This window comes from Panthera uncia, assembly GCF_023721935.1.
Source record: "Panthera uncia isolate 11264 chromosome C1 unlocalized genomic scaffold, Puncia_PCG_1.0 HiC_scaffold_4, whole genome shotgun sequence".
NCBI lineage: Eukaryota > Metazoa > Chordata > Mammalia > Carnivora > Felidae > Panthera > Panthera uncia.
This window is the reverse complement of record NW_026057585.1, coordinates 55,210,608-55,227,558: the sequence shown is the minus strand read 5'-3', so window position 1 is coordinate 55,227,558 and position 16,951 is coordinate 55,210,608. Positions and strand designations below refer to the sequence as shown.

The following is a 16,951-nucleotide window of genomic DNA, read 5'->3' as shown; positions in this document are numbered from 1 at the left end:
ATGTCCCAAACTTTTGAATGCTGTTTAACCATTCCTCATCCATACCTATTACCAAGAATGAAACAAAATTTCAAAATGCCCTTGAAATGCAAATGATGGATAATTAACATTCTTTTACTATTACAGGTACACAATCCCTTATTTGCACTCTAGAAACCCCCCAAATTTTAAAAACAGAATTTTTCATAACTCATTTAGTGGCATAAACTGACCGAAATAACATGGCATGAGGCTATTCACAGTATTTATTCCACATAGTGAACTACTATGCTTTACTTGGTGGTCAATTGTATTTACATTACAAAATACACTTAAAATAGAGGTTTTCTGACATAGACATAAAAGTTATATTAGTGTTGGATTTTCCCCACAAATTGCTCTTTATCTCTTTACACCATGCAGCCAAGATACAACACAGGCAAGTAATCTGAACATTTAGCTTCAGTAATGGACTTACACGTTTCGGCAAGATATAGGCTTGAGAAAACCAACTTCGTTCCCAGTAAAATGTGTTTCATTGCCACTGAAATCCTTACAAGTTATGTTGGGTGCTGGAAAACAAGGAACTAAAAGGCAGAAAAAAAAGCAAGAAACCACTGTGTTTTTCTCTGCAGGAAAGGTATGTAATTATGCTTAAGACTAGCAAAAAAACACAAGAAAATATAAAATTATAACAAACCACATCCCAATATAATATCTGACATGAGACTTTAGATAGGAATACCTAAATGTATATATACATGTACAAGATAAAGAATATGATACAGTGGTCTTAACACAAACATGTAAGAATTGTCACATCGGGTTAGATGCATGACCCATCTACTCTAATCTCTCACCTCTGACAAAGGTGACAAGAATTGCACAGTATTATTGCCCTTTACTTTATCTGTAGGGTAAAGAATACTTCTCAAATTTTTGTTAGTAACTCATTGGGTAATTCATTAAATTTAATATGATCTGATTTTGTATTTCCAGTTTATATCAACTCTTGCAGAAGACAGTTTTCATAAACTAAGATTATTTTCATTTATTCTAAATAGATTATTTATTCTATTTTTAAAAATTAATTTGTTTATTAAGTAATCTCTATGCCCAATGTGGGGCTTGAACTCATAACCCCAAGATCAAGAGTTGCATGCTCTGAGGCTCAGTTGGCTAAGTGTCTGACTCTTTATTTATTTTTTTAATTTTTGAAAGAGAGAGAGACAGAGTGCAAGCAGGGGAGAGACAGAGAGAGAGGAAGACAATAGAATCTGAAGCAGGGTCCAGGATCTGAGCTGTCAACACAGAGCCCGATTCAGGGCTTAAACCCACAAAAAATGAGGTCATGACCTGAGCTGAAGTTGGATGCTTAACTGACTGAGCTCCCAGGCTCTTGACTCTTGTCTGACTCTTGATTTCAGCTCAGGTCATGATCCCAGGGTCATGGGATCGAGCCCCGGGTCAAGCTCTGCACTGAGCATGGAGCCTGCTTGAGATTCTCTCTGTCTCTCTCTGTCTCTCTCTCTCTGCCCCTCTCCCCTGCTTATGTGGTCTCTCTCTCTCTAAAAAATAAAAGAGTTGCATGCTCTATGGACTGAGCCAGGTAGGTGCCCCCCTGGGTTATTTTAAATGTATTTGTTTCTCTATTCCCTCCAGGAATTGATGTAATATACCACTTCAGCATTTAACATTTTTGATCTTTACTTATACCCCAGATGACATAATAAGAGGAAGTAATACTTACAGAGCTTACTATGTGCTAGGCAGACACTGTCCTGAAACCTTTATAGCCTCATTGTGTAAAGAACAAGAACTTTGGGATGTGAATGACCTATCTGTGCATTGCCTCTTTCAGAACTTTGGGTTCCTGGTAGATAAAAATAGCACCAAGATCATCTATGTCATAGGACTATTGTGGGGACTAAATATGATATAAAGTACCTAGTACAAAGCACAGCATAGTGTAGTTATTTGCTAAATGTTAATGCCTTTTCCACCTTCACCATTCCTGATTAAAAGGTACTAAGGTTTTTAGGTTAGTTTCAGTAATTGCTTATCTCTATGTTTAGGATCAATAATTACACTTTTTGTTTTTGTTTTTGTTTTTTCAGAAAATGAAAATCGAATCTTGTATAATAGTCTAAAAGAGACCCTAGAGTTTTATCATGAGAGGAAAATGGTATTCATTTTCTGTCTACATTATAATTATCTTATGATTTCCAACAAATCATTGTCCTTTTTTAGGCCAGAGTAGTACACTGAGAAAATGACGTTAGAAAAAAATGTATAATGACTTTGCACACTTTTGTTGGGCTATTGAAAGTTCAAACTATGTCACCCATAAACTTAATTTATTTAATGTATTCAAATTTCCAAAACAAGGTCTTACACTAAAAGCCACAGATTCAGTATAACTGAGAACCATTTAAACAAGCAAAAAAAGTAATAAAATGAAGGGAAGAGTTGAGAGTGAAGAAATAATATACAGCTGACTCTTGAAAAACACTGATTTGAACTGCACAGGTATACTTATATGTGGATTTTTTTTTCAATAAATACAGTACTGTAAAATATATTTTCCTTATGATACTCTTTTTTTATTAAAATGTAGTTTAATGTTTATTTATTTTTAAGAGAGAAAGAACACAAGCAGAGGAGGGGCAGATAGAAAGGGAGACATAGAATCTGAAGCAGGCTCCAGGCTCCAAGCTGTCACCATGGAGCTGATGTGGGGCTTGAACTCATGAACTGCATGATCATGACCTCAGCCAAAGTTGGATACTTAACTGACTGAGCCACCCAGGCACCCCTCCTTATAATATTTTTAATAACAGTCTTTTCTCTAGCTTACTTTATGTAAGAATACAGTATAGAATAATATAATATACAAAGTATGTGTTAATCTACTGTTATTGATAAATCTTCCAGTCAACAGTAGGCTATTAGTAGTTAAGTTTTGGAGGAATCAAAAGTCACAGATTTTTTATTGCACAGGGGTCAGCTCCCCTAACCCTTGCACCATTCAAGGGTCAACTTTACTAGGAAACAAGAAAGAGAAGACATTGTAATTGGGCCACAAATTTGGGTCAGAGCTTCTTGGCAGTTAAGACAAAAAGCTTTATAGAGCTCTTGTGATATAATTGAAAGAAAGCATTCCAATTCACCTCTGAGCAACCGTGGGAACTTGGTTTGTTTGGTTCATGATCCAAGAGAAACACAGAGAAAGTCCTCAATAAGAACTTTTACAAAACAGGGGTGCCTGGATGGCTCAGTTGGTTGAGCATCTGACTCTCAATTTCAGCTCAGATCATGATCTCATGGTTCATGAGTTTGAGCCCGCTTTGGGCTGACAGTGCAGAGCCTGCCTCGGATCCTCTGTTTCCCTCTCTCTCTGCCCCTCCTCTGTTTGCTCTCTCTCTCTCTCTCTCAAGATAAATAAATAAATTTTTTTTTAAAAAAAGAACTTCTTTTACAAAACATAGAGGCTTTCCACACAGCCATTTCTTGACTTCAGATATAAGCAAGGACTTCTAATTTACAGAGATGGGGCAAAAGTTAACAGACAATTTATACATAGCTGTTTGGATATATGCCTTGATACTGGGATAAAATGTATTGACTTTAGTGAATAAATTATTATCAATACTCTTAGGTGGTATCTCTTGAAAATCTGTCATATTAGGTCATATGTAGAGCTATATCTCAAAATTGAGATTAGCAGAGGCACCTGGATGGCTCAGTCGGTTAAGTGTCAACCCTTGACTTTGGCTCAGGTCATGATCTCACGATTCATGGGTTCAAGCCCTGTGTCGGGCTCTGTGCTGCCAGCTTAGAGCCTGGAGCCTGCTTCAGATTCTGTGTCTCCCTCTCTCTCTGCCTCTCTCCTGCTCCTGCTCTGTCTCTCTCAAAAATAAATAGGCTTTAAAAAAATTGAGATGAGCAAATGTCTGAAATGCTAATATATATTCTACATTACTGACTGAAAGGAGATCATTATACTCTATTTCAATGACCAAGAGCAATTTTGCTCCCCAGGGGACATTTGCCAATGTCTGAAGACACTTTTGGTTGTCACCTCTGGGGAGCTGCTACTGGCACCTAGGGCGTAGAGGCCAAGGATGCTCCTAAACATCCTACAATGCATAAAACATGCTCCTCACAACAAAGAATTACCTAATCTGAAACATCAATAATCCCAAGGTTGAGAAACCCTGCTTTAGACCAATGGGTCTTCAAAAAACTTTGCTCACACACTCCCTTAAGTAGCTTTCTACAACTAGGTATATTCCCTTACACATTTTTAAGTTGATACCTAAAGTTTTTCATCATGGACTTAAATGGTTGGAAAGAATATAATTTCCGGCAGATTATAAACACTGCCATTAAAATTTAAATGTTATAGCACTTTTACAATGGAATCTAAATACCACAGCATTTTTTTTCCTTTTTTTAAAATATAGTTTGTTGTCAAATTGGCTTACTTACAACACCCAGTGACTCATCCCAACAAGTGCCCTCCTCAATGCCCATCACCAATTTTCCCCTCCCCCAGCCACCCTCAGTTTGTTCTCTGTATTTAAGAGTCACTTGTAAATACCACAGCAATTGAATAGCCATCCATCCAACAAAGAATAGATATGAAAGAGCTCCTCTTTAAAATTCAGAGATTTTACATCAATTTTAGGAAAAGTAAACATATAATATTTGAGGTTCTGGAATTCAATTCCTTTAAAGATACCTGTTATGGGCTGAATTATGTCCCCCGCAAAAAGATATGTGTAAGTACTAACCCTTAGTACCTCAGAGTGTGACCTTATTTGGAAATAGGGTCTCTGCAGATTTAACCAAATTAAAATAAGGTCATTAGGGTGGGTCCTAATCTAAGAAGACTGCTGTCCTTATAAATAGGGGAAATTACATGCATACATACACACAGGGAGAAGATGATATGAAGACATACAGGGAGAATGCTACATGAAGACAGAAGCAGAGACCAGACCTATGCAGTTACAAGTCAGGGAAAGCCAACGACTGCCAGCCACCACAGCAGGTCAGAAGAGGGAAGGAAACTTGCCACCCAGAGTTTGAGAAGCCGCCCTGCTGACACCTTGATTTCAGATTTCTAGCCTCCAGAACCGAGACAGTAAATGTCTGTTGTTTTAGGCCATCTAGTCTGTAACACTCTGTTATAACAGCCCTAGGAAACTAATTCAACAATTATAACCTGTTTACCTCTTGGATCGCTCTGTCTACCTCCAGGAGTACATGTACAAGAGTTTCGGCATCAGACATATAAATCAAAGAGATGTCTGGTTTAAAAAGTTACTTTTTTGCTTTGAAGAGGACTGTTCTACCTTCACAAAGAAGTGATCTGCAAGGAATCGATAAACACAAGTTTTTCCTCAAAATGTGCCTTTAAATTTTTTTAAATCCTCAAAGTAGTAAGTTCTGGATTGGCTGTGCCATAAACAGAATTCTACTGATAAATTTTGGATAATTTTCCTCTAAATGTATTACCTTGCCCTTACTTGCTCAGTTTGAAGCTGTCACTTTCTTGTCTTACATACAGCCTTGTGAGATTTTCCTGCAGACTATCTAAAGTCAGGTCTTAAAGAGATAGTTGCAATGCAAAACACTGTAATTCTGATTCCAGTCGGGATTATTGTCCAATACACCTTCCCTAATGCACTGTTTTTAGCAATGACAGTTTCCTGTACATTTTAAAAGATCATTTATAGGTGAGTTGTAAAAATGCCTCATAAAAATATTAAATAGTAAGAAATCATACTTTTCCATTTTCAGTTAGATACTATTTTTTGAACTCCCGTATTCTGACAATTTTAGTTTTCAATGATATTTTATCACTTCTACTATAAGAAAGGATTTGTATTTGACATGAGACATATATAAGAAAGAATGCCCAATGCTCCAGGTTCAGAACCTTAGGAAAGCTAACAACAGTGGAAAGAGGAAATCACACTGCTACAGTGCTTCTAGAAATTTGAGAGAAGTATGTGAATTATTTCAAGGGATGAAAATTATGTACTTTAGTGAGAAAGGATAAGCTGTTGCTCCAAATATATAGAGAGTACATGAGAAAATAATAAATAAGAGAAACATCAATACTGACTTAATCAGAAGTCTTTGAATTGACAGAGAAATCTGGGTTTAACTACAAATTCTGTCACTTAACTAGGTTGCTCCTTTGAGCAAGTTACAAAACCTCACTAAATCTTGTGAAATGTGGATAATACTCTTATAATGTTCAAGCATATGGTGTGTAAAACATGGTACTTGGTTAGAGGAATTGTTCAACAAGTATCAGTTTCCCCACTCTAGTAAATTAGAGAACTTCAATATTGAGAAAACTAAGAGAATGAATCTGACACGAGAAAGGAATGTAACACTGTAAGTGGCTATATCACTAATGGAATTTTTTGTGTAATGAAATTAATAAATCAAAAGAAGCCTACCACCCTAGAGTTTGTTTTCACATACTTTATGATAATTTCTTTAGACCCTTATTTTTTTTAAGTAATCTCTACACCCAACATGGGGCTCAAACTCATGACTCCAAGATCCAGAGTTGCATGCTCTACTGACTGAGCCAGCTAGGTGCCTTACTGACCCTTATTTTAAAAAATCTTATAAGTAGGCATAACTTTTTTTTCTTTCACAAACATGAAAACTGAGATTCTAAAAATTTAAATAGTTGAGGCACCTGAGTGGCTTAGTCAGTTGAGTCTCCAACTCTTCATTTTGGCTCAGGTCATGATCCCAGGGTCATGGGATCCAGCCCTGTGTCAGGCTCCATCCTGAGCATGGAGCCTGCTTAAGATTCTTTCTCTCTCCCTCTGCCCCTCTCCCCTACTCACACTCCTCTGTCTCTCAAAAATAAACAAATAAAGTGGCTGTACCATAAAAAAAAAAAAAAAAAAAAGAAGTTAAATGAGTTGACAAAAGTCTTGTAAGTAGGTAAGACTCTTTAAGTCCTAGGCTAACACTCATTACTTTTTTTTCCCCCAGTTTTAAAATTATCTATTTTCATTAAGGTATTATTGGCATACAACATTATATTAGTTCCAGTTGTATAACATAAGGATTTGATATTTGTATATATTGTAAAATTATCACTACAATAAGTTAGTTAACATCCCCCACTGTACATAGTTACCGAATTTTTTCTTGTGTTGAGAACTTTTAAGATCTACTCTCTTAGAACAAACTGGGTTTATGAGAGGGGAAGTGAGTGGGGTGATGGGGGAAATAGGTGAAGGGGATTAAGAGTATACTTATGATGAGCACTGAGTAATGTGTAGAATTGCTGATTCACCAGCAATTTTTGTATACCTGAAACTGATACAACACTGTATATTAGCTATACTGGAATTATAATAAAAATAATTTTAAAAATACCTACTGTCTTAACAACTATCAAATATACAGTACAGTGCTATTAACTATAGTCACTGTGTTATGCATTACATCCCATGACTGGTTTTTTTTTTTTAAGAAATATTTTTAAAAATTATTTTTATTTTAGGGGCGCCTGGGTGGCTCAGTTGGTTAAGCATCCGACTTCGGCTCAGGTCATGATCTCACGGTTTGTGAGTTCGAGCCCTGCATCAGGCTCTGTGCTGACAGCTCAGAGCCTGGAGCCTGCTTCGGATTCTGTGTCTCCTCCTCTCTCTGCCCCTCCCCCAAAACCACCCAGTGCTCATCCCAACAGGTGCCCTCCTCAATGCCCATCACCCACTTTCCCCTTTCCCCCACCCCCCGTCAACCCTGTTTGTTCTCAGTATTTAAGAGTCTCTTATGGTTTGCCTCCTTCTCTCTCTCTCTTTTCCCCCCTCCCCTCCCCCCTGGTCTTTTGTTAAGTTTCTCGTGATCCACATATGAGTGAAAACATATGGTATCTGTCTTTTTCTGCCTGACTTATTTCATTTAGCATAACACTCTCCAGTTCCATCCATGTTGCTACAAATGGCCAGATTCCATTCTTTCTCATTGCCAAGTAGTATTCCATTGTATATATAAACCACATCTTCTTTATCCATTCGTCACTTGATAGACTTTTAGGCCCTTTCCATGATGGCTATTGTTGAAAGTGCTGCTATAAACATTGGGGTACAAGTGCCCCTATGCATTAGCACTCTTGTATCCCTTGGGTAAATTCCTAGCAGTGCTATTAATGGGTCATACAGTAGATCTATTTTTAATTTGGGGGGGAACCTCCACACTGTTTTCCAGAGTGGCTGGATCATTACTTCTTTTTATTTATTATTATTATTTTTAATGTTTATTTATTTCTGAGAGACAGACAGACAAGTGAGGAGGGACAGAGAGAGAGGGAGACACAGAATCCAAAGGAGGCTCCAGGCTCTGAGCTGTCAGCACAGAGCCCGATGCAGGCTCAAACCCACGAACCATGAGATCATGACCTGAGCCAAAGTCGGACGCCCAACCAATTGAGCCACCCAGGCGCCCCTGCATCATTACTTCTTAATCAATACTCTTTCCAGGGGCACCTGGGTGGCTCAGTCAGTTAAGCATCCAACTTTGGCTCAGGTCATGAACTCGCGGTTCGTGAGTTTGAGCCCCACGTTGGGCTCTGTGCTGACAGCTCAGAGCCTGGAGCCTCCTTTGGATTCTGTGTCTCCCTCTCTCTGTTCCTCCCCTGCTCACACTCTGTCTCTTCTCTCTCAAAAATAAAGATTAAAAAAAAATTTAGTTTTAAATACTCTTTCCATTACACCATAATTCCTGGCTTACATTGATTTCAGAAACAAGCAAAAATAAATCAAGATGATGAGGCTAAGGAAACCAGTTAACAATAAATGTTAACTGGTAGACAAAATTAAGCAACATGCTACAAACCTGAAAGCTACTTGATTCATAGCTTTTCTGTAGCAAGTTTCATTCTGGCCAATGTCTATGATTTAGATGGCATCAATATAAACCATAGGTACACAGTATTTATCAATTGTTAAAAGTAGCATTGCTTTTTAAATGGAAAAAAATTATCAGAAATAAACAATGAAGTTTCATAACAGTCAAAAGGACTGACCTAGGGAGTAGGTGGTTTGGGATCCTACTCTGGTTAACATCATGCCTCTGGACTATAATCTTGATCTGTCAGATTTAAGGATCAAAACCTGATCTAAGGATCCTGTACTGAAAAAGAAAATGCTATAAAGGCATTACTTAGGGTCATTTGATAAAATTAGAATACAGATGATAAAGTATATGTATTAATATTAAATTTACTGAAATTTACAACAACTGGAATATCTCTATTCTTAGGAAAAACGCGCAAACATAGTTAGGGGCAAAATACATACAAATGCAGAGAGACAGAGACTGAGCACACATGAACACAAAATGAGAAAGCAAGAAGAATAATGTGTTAACAACTGGTGAGTATGGGCAAAGGACGTATGGGTGTTCTTTGTACTACTCTTCTTGCAACTTTGCTGTAAGCTTGAAATTATCTCCAAATAAGAAGTCGAACAATAACATGCTCTTTGCATAACTAATTTATGGTGAAGTTAGGGTTAATGGTTATCCATTAGGGCAGAATAGGAACTATAAGAGAGTACGAGGGGGCTTTTGGTATGTGGATAATGTTTGTTGATTTGGAAATACAAATGTGGTCAGTTTGAGAATCATTTGAGGTACCCTTATGTGTACTTTCCTATAAATACGTTTCAATAAAAACTTAAGAACATAAAGAAGACCTGCCAAAGGATCAGAGCAAAATTTCCTAGAGATGGAGTCAGATGTAGTTCACTGATCAGAAAACTGAAAACACCTGGGGCACCTGAGTGGCTCTGTCAGCTGAGTGTCTGACTCTTGATTTCGGTTCAGGTCATAATCCCAGGGTTGTGGGATCAAGCCCTATGTTGGCCTCCAAGCTGAGCGTGGAGCCTGCTGAAGATTCTCCCTCTTTCTCTCTCTCCCCCTCCCACTCTGCCCCTCTCCCTGGCTCATGTAAGCACACTCTCGCTCTAAAATAAAAAAATTCAGGGTGCCTGGTGGTTCAGTTGGTTAAATATCCAACTTCGGCACAGGTTATGATCTCCTACTTCTGTGAGTTAGGACCCTACATCGGGCTCTCTGCTGTCAGTGTGGAGCCTGCTTCAGACCCTCTGTCTCCCTCCCTCTGCCCTCCTCCTGCTTGTGCACTCTCTCTCTATCTCTCAAACATTTAAAATGTTTTTAAATAAAAAAATTTAAAAAAATTGAAAACAGTTGCTTATGTAGGTCTGTATAATCTAGACAGAACACTCTTTGAAGGCAGAAATTGTGTCTTCTTTCATACATCATTGATATCACCTGGTGGAAGCCTGCCATGTAATAATTTCTCAATAAATACAGTAAATAATTTCTCAAATAATAAATATCCTATAATTTTCATTAAGGTTAATTGTTTTGATCCATTTATTTTAATCAGTTATTATTTATTACAAATAATTTCTCAATAAATAAATATGCTTGTTAGTTGGCATTGTCTGAGAACATTTTTTAAATTTTTAAACGTTTATTTTTGAAAGAGAGAGAGAGGGAGAGAGAGAAAAGTGTGAATGGAGGAGGGGCAGAGAGAGAGTGGAAGACACAGAATCCAAAGCAGGGTACAGAGCCCGATGCCAGGCTGGAACTCACGAACTGCGAGATCATGACCTGAGCTGAAGTTGGACGCTTAATGGACTGAGCTACCCAGGCAGCAACCCCCACCCCACCCCCGTTTTTTTGTGTTTTTTTTTTTTAATTGTAAGAGTTTATTTGAACAAAAATCAATTCAAATTGGGCAGTACCAACCCAGAAGTGGTTACAGTGCTTTGCCCCACCTGTAGGAGGTAGTTAAAAGATTTCTACAGAGAATTAGTGGAAGCAAAGCAAGGAAATTATTTGATTGGCTATACCTTAAGAATTTATCTTATTTGGAAAGGTCTAACTGACTTTTTGTGATTGGTTGGCCTCAGTTCCTTTTTTTTTTTTTTTAAACGTAAGTATATAGCTGACACACAATGTTATAGGAGTTTCAGGTGTATAACATAGCTATTAGACAAGTCTGTACATTATGCTATGCTCATAAGTGTCGCCACCAACTGTTCCATACAATGCTATTATAATACCATGATTTCCCTTTGTTGTATTTGTCATCCCTGTGACTTAATTCATTCCATAAATGGGAGCCTGTGTCTCTAACTGGGAACCATTTTAAGATCACATTAGTTTACTGTCACAGTTGAATTATTTTGCCTTTGGTCTCAATCCCTCTATCTTGAAACTCCCCTCTTTGTAAAACATTGTTCTTATTCATACCTACTCAAAAAGTACTGGTGAAGAAAATTAAACTGAGTTTGAGGATTCTGTAATAGTCCTTCACATACACAGTGAAAAAAAGAGGAAAAAGAGTCTTGGCCGGAGGAGGAGAGAAATCACGTCACTCACATGTTCCACAACTCCAATATTGTTCTCCTGCTCATCAGTTCCATGGTAGGACCCAAAAACATGTTTCCAGGGTCATTTTGATGTCCTCTCTGATCAGGACTTAGAAGTATTTCACCAGGACTACTTTACTAGCTTTTGTGCGTTTTAAAACGGCAATTAAAAGAAACTTCCTGTAGGGGCACCTGGGTGGCTCAGTGGGTTAAGCTTCCAACTTTGGCTCAGGTCATGAACTCGCGGTTTGTGAGTTCGAGCCCCACATCAGGCTCTGTGCTGAAAGCTTGCTGTTTCGGATTCTGTGTCTCCCTCTCTCTCTCTCTCTGCCCCTCCTCTGCTCATGCTCTGTCTCTGTCTCTCAAAAATAAATAAATAAATGTTAAAAAAAAAAAAAAGAAACTTCCTGTAGACAGCCAGCCTCAGGAGTGTTGGGCTGGTATGGTACCATCTATCCCAGCTCTCAGCTAGATAACCTGAGAGTTATCTAGCTCTCAGATAGAGAGATAACAAATTGTACCTCCATATGCAGAAGCCCCGTGACTCGTATTTGTCTAAAAAACTTTACTTTCTTTTTAAAATTATAATGATTTAAAATCATTTATTAATCTACTTTTGTTCTCACATTCAGTAAGGCACTTGGTTTATTCTCTCCATATGAATAATCGTATCATTCCCTTATACAGAAAGTCTTCCTTTTACTTTCCCGTAACTCTCCACTTACATCAGCCACGACAGTACCATAATACCTCCAAGTCTCTTTACTTTCTAGTAGTCTGATCATTTTTGCACATTTATAAACTTACTTATCAATATTTGCACAAGTGGATTCAAACTTATTTTATGCAAGATACACCTAAATGGAGGTCAAAGCTCTTTGGGGCAGAAACTATTCCTTTTAGTTGCATAATTTCCTTCAAAATCCTTATACCTGCAAAGAATCCTACAGGCTAGGGGCACCTGGGTGGCTCAGGTGGTTAAGCGTCCGACTGATTTCAGCTCAGGTCATGATCTCACAGTTCCTGAGATTGCGCCCCATGCTGATAGTGCAAAGCCTGCCTGCTTCTTAATTTAGATACCTGAGTCACAATAGTATTCACAGATTTCTAACATCTTTCATATAAATGGTTAAGTATCTTGAAAGCTGAGTCTTCTTTATACACATTTACTCTATTGTCTGTGTTCCAAAAGCGTAATATAAGACAGAACTGTAAAACAGGCAAATCCGAGTATACTTCTAAATTAACTAAAAAAAGGATTCCTTATAAAGTCCCTTTAACACATCTAAATTAATGTATACATGTTAAGCAATATCTGCTATACAAATCATACATATATATAAATAACCTACAAATTATATATATACATATAACTGTTTATATGGTAAAATTTCACTACTTCAAAGTAGTAGCTAAATGCCATTTATAAAAGTTTAACACAACTTATTTACGAATATCTTTGTTGATAATATAGGGCTAGTAGTGTGCCAAAATATAAAGATATAAAAAGATAAAAGAAGATCTGCTTTTTAAAATATATACAAATTCAGAGGTGCCCGGGTGGCTCAGTCAGTTAAGATTCTGACTCTTGGTTTCAGCTCAGGTCATGATCTCATGCTTCGTGAGTTTGAGCCCGACATCTGGCTCTGCACTGACAGTGTGGAGCCTGCTTGGAATTCTGTATCCCTCTCTCTGCCCCCACCCCACTGGCACTGTCTGTCTCTCTCAAAATAAATAAATAAACTTTATTAAAAATGAAAAAAATAAACTTTATTAAAAAATAAAAAATAAAATAAAATATATACAAATTCATAATCAAGGGGTGAATTACCTGAATATGCTGAAAAGCATGAAAGTTTTCTGCTGTAAGGAAATAATTCCTTTAATCTCATTTTTACATGAGTTTAAGAGATTTTACTTACAAAGAAAACATCAATTACTGGCTTACTTCCTACCTAATACATAAAATAATCAGTATATATTCAATAAATGTTCTTTTCTCAAAATAATACCATGTAACGGCCATCATTATGTACCATGTCAAAAAAGGTTAAATAGTTCCAACATACATCTTCCTCCCTTCCAACATATACCTCTTTGGAACAAAAGACTAAACAGAATAATTTATTAGTTCTTATCTGGCATTCCACATATTTTAGAGTAACAGAAGCTCCCCAAAATCAGTACGCTGAGGGTGCGATCTATTATCAAAACATCTCTATAAAAAATACTAAAGGGGTGCCTGGGTGGCTCAGTTGGTTAAACCTCTGACTTCAGCTCAGGTCATGATCTTATAGTTTGTGAGTTCAAGTCCCGCATCAGGCTCTGTGCTGACAGTCCAGAGCCTGGAGCCTGCTTCAGATTCTGTGTCTCCCTCTCTCTGCCCCTCCCCCACTCGTGCTCTGTCTCTGTCTCTCAAAAATAAATATTAAAAAAATTAAAAAAAGAGAATACTAGAAAAAAAATACTGATACATTGTTAAACTCCTAACTATACTGTTTTCATAATTAGCATGTACCTAAGTATATTTCACAAATACATAATATGGGTGATATAGCTTCTTATTGGAACTTACTGGGCTAAAAGTCTCATTTCAAGTTCTTTTCAAGTAATGAAAAATCTAACTTAAAAAGCATCTTTGCATACATAGCTTGGTAAATAAGAAAGAAAGCTGATTTTAAAGGTTTAAAAAAAATGAATGAAAATATAAAACTCCCAATTCATATAACTAAGAATAACATTCTTCTTGAATTAAACCCCTAGCCAGTTCTCCAATTTTAAGCTGTTCTGGAAACTGAATAATGTGATTAACTCAAGAAAAAGCACATATTTATGACTTTCAGTGATCATACATTGATTTATGAAATAACGTTTTAAAAATTATTTTTAAAAACATGTTTCTGGAAGTCTTACCATGAGCCGTATAATTTGTACAGTTAACTGGTTCTTGTGTAGCATCATTTATTTTTGGATCTTTACAAATATATGTGAGAATAGTTAAGGAAATATGAATAACATTCCAACACAAACCATTATTATCTTCTCTTTAATATCTTGTATTATATACTCATGTTCACATTCACATGTAAAGAAAGGCTGTTACTTGGTCCACAGCAACAAGCACAACCACAAATATACTTTTAGGGTCACTAAATAAAAATTGAACATTAATTTATTACAGGAAAAGTATATTAACTTAATACATATTAAAAGCTCTAACAAAGGATGCCATCCTTAAACAACATAAGTCAAGGTTCAACCACAAAGCATAAAAGAAAAAGGAAAATCTTTACCAAATTATTCTAAGAGTGCTTTAGGTTAAAAAAAAACCAGTTTCCAGATATTTGCCTGAACTAATTTATGGGGTCCCATTGTATTTATTGTCACATCTGTAACTTCATGTAACAAATAACCCTGTGAGGTAAATTCTATTATTCCCACCTTTCAGAAGCACAAACTGAGGCTCAAAGTTTGAGAGACATATCCAAAGTCATGTAAGTGATAAGGAGTAAAATCGGGTTTCCTGATTCCAAGCCTAGAGCACTTTCCATCAGACTGTAGGGAAGATAGGTCCTCTAGGTGTGTCTACATGGTCCGCCCAACAGGATTTCAAGCTTTTGAAAACAGGTGTAAGTATAACTGTCCTTTAACAGATGTCCAAAACACCTGTGCGCGACTTTTGTTTCCAAAATACTTTGACACTGAGATGGGATAAGGTGTTCACAGGATGTCTCTAGAAACAGAGAACCTACTGACACCTGTTTAAGGTTTTTTAAACACTACTGGAAACCCAACTTCATGAGGAATAACAGACATTTTCCCATTATCATCACCAAATGCTCAGCCATTTCTCTCTAGGGTTCAAGTCGTACAACTCTTCATACCATCTAATTATTTTCTTGCGCAGAACCATTCTGACATCTTTGCCAAAAAAAGACTCAATTACTAGGTCAGTGATTCTCAAACTCCAAGCATAAGGGTATTCAACAAATTAGAGCTATTATGTAAACATCTAATAATGGCTGCCTCTCCCCAACTCACATGAAAATACTATAGAATTTCCGTAATTTAAAAATTTTGTCTAGTAGAATCTTTCCTATATTTCTGGCCTCTGTTATTAATTTTTCTGTTCTACAATTTGTATAAAACGATCTAATATTGTACAAAAATGGCTATTTTGACTGTAACTCCCATTTCATACTGTTCCTCCCTTTATCAGAGCTACTACAAAGAGAGCCACTTAACCCCCGCAACCTGTTTTCTCATCTGTAAATAAATAACGCAGATAGTCCCTACTATGTGCCAGGGGTTGTTCTATGTGACTCACTTGCACTCACTTATTACAACAGACTTTTAAATTGGTACCATTGTTATCTACATTTTCACTCCAGAGAAAAGAGTTCAGATCATCTGCCCACGGTTACAAGACAGAGCAGGAATTTGCCCCCCAACAGTCCAGCATCTCACGGAGTTTTAGAATGATGTAAGGCAATACACATAGAGTTAATGATAAATGGGCAACATACACTGGCTTAATCGTTATTAACTACTTGTCTCCTCCCTCCTCAAGTCAGCAAACTTCTGGGGTAGAGCCTATCAATCGTTTTATTACTAGTGCCTAAAACAGACTTGGCACATTTCAGGATCTAGGTGTTGGTTGAACAAATAAGCTCGCCGGTAAAAACAAAACAAAAATAAACTAAAACTAAAACTAGGTAGTTCAGAAAAGGAAGGGCCAAAAATCAGTAAAATCCCAAGAAAATCACACCGGATGACCGCTGTCCTTCCCACACCCACATCTCTTTTCACCTCCCGGAGCCCGTCGATCATTAGAAGCCACAAGTCACCGATCCCTTCAGCACAACCCTGGCCCGTATGGAGGACCGCAACCCACTCGCAACCCCTAATCTACCTAGCCCCCAAGGCAAGGTTGCGGGGGGTGGGGGGGTCCTCACAGAGGATATTGTCCCAATTTGAGGTCCTCGCACTTAAGCGTCTCCTCCCCGCCAGCGGCGGCGATGGCAGCAGCTCCCCAAGGTCCCGTGGTGACTGACAGGAACCACAGGACACCCAGGAGCTGGGCAGCCACCGTCTCCTGAGCAGCCTGCCTGGAGGGCCAGGCGGCCGCCATGCTGGGGACCAGCAAGTCCCCCACCTCTTCCGCTTCCGTCTTTGCTTAGGCGGGGGCGGGAGAAGGGCGGAAGGAGCGAGGCTCTTAAAGGGACCTTGTCTTAGCCGGAGGCAGGTTCTTGTCTGTACAGGGCAGGGCATTTATCTGGAAGAGCTTTGATTTGTCTTTGAGATCCCGGAGAAGAAGGTTCGCTTTGAGAATCCGAGGCCGTGCATCCACTGCTTCCTCCCGAGCTAACCCTGCTTTGACTTTTCCGTCTACAGATGTGCCCGCGGCGCCCAGCGATTTGCTAAGCGCTTTACAGACATTATCTCGGTTGGTTCTTGTAGGATTTGGGTTTACAGATAAGGAGCCAGGCTCCAAGACGCTAAAAAAGCATGTCGACGTTAGC

At 38.0% G+C, this 16,951-nt stretch overlaps 1 protein-coding gene across 3 annotated transcripts in view; it reads right to left on the bottom strand.

The window, feature by feature from the left end:
* The window catches only part of TM2D1 (TM2 domain containing 1), a 92,846-nt gene extending 76,259 nt beyond the window's left edge, over positions 1-16,587 (bottom strand). For all 3 annotated transcript variants that reach the window (XM_049618579.1, XM_049618578.1, XM_049618576.1), the window contains exons 1-3: positions 16,394-16,587; positions 14,343-14,416; positions 458-566 (exon numbers count right to left, since the gene is read on the bottom strand). In XM_049618579.1, coding sequence (XP_049474536.1) covers positions 458-566; positions 14,343-14,416; positions 16,394-16,560 — 350 coding nt within the window. In that variant the 5' untranslated portion in view covers positions 16,561-16,587. The remainder of the gene's footprint in view (positions 1-457; positions 567-14,342; positions 14,417-16,393) is intronic.
* Between the last annotated feature and the right edge of the window lie 364 nt (positions 16,588-16,951).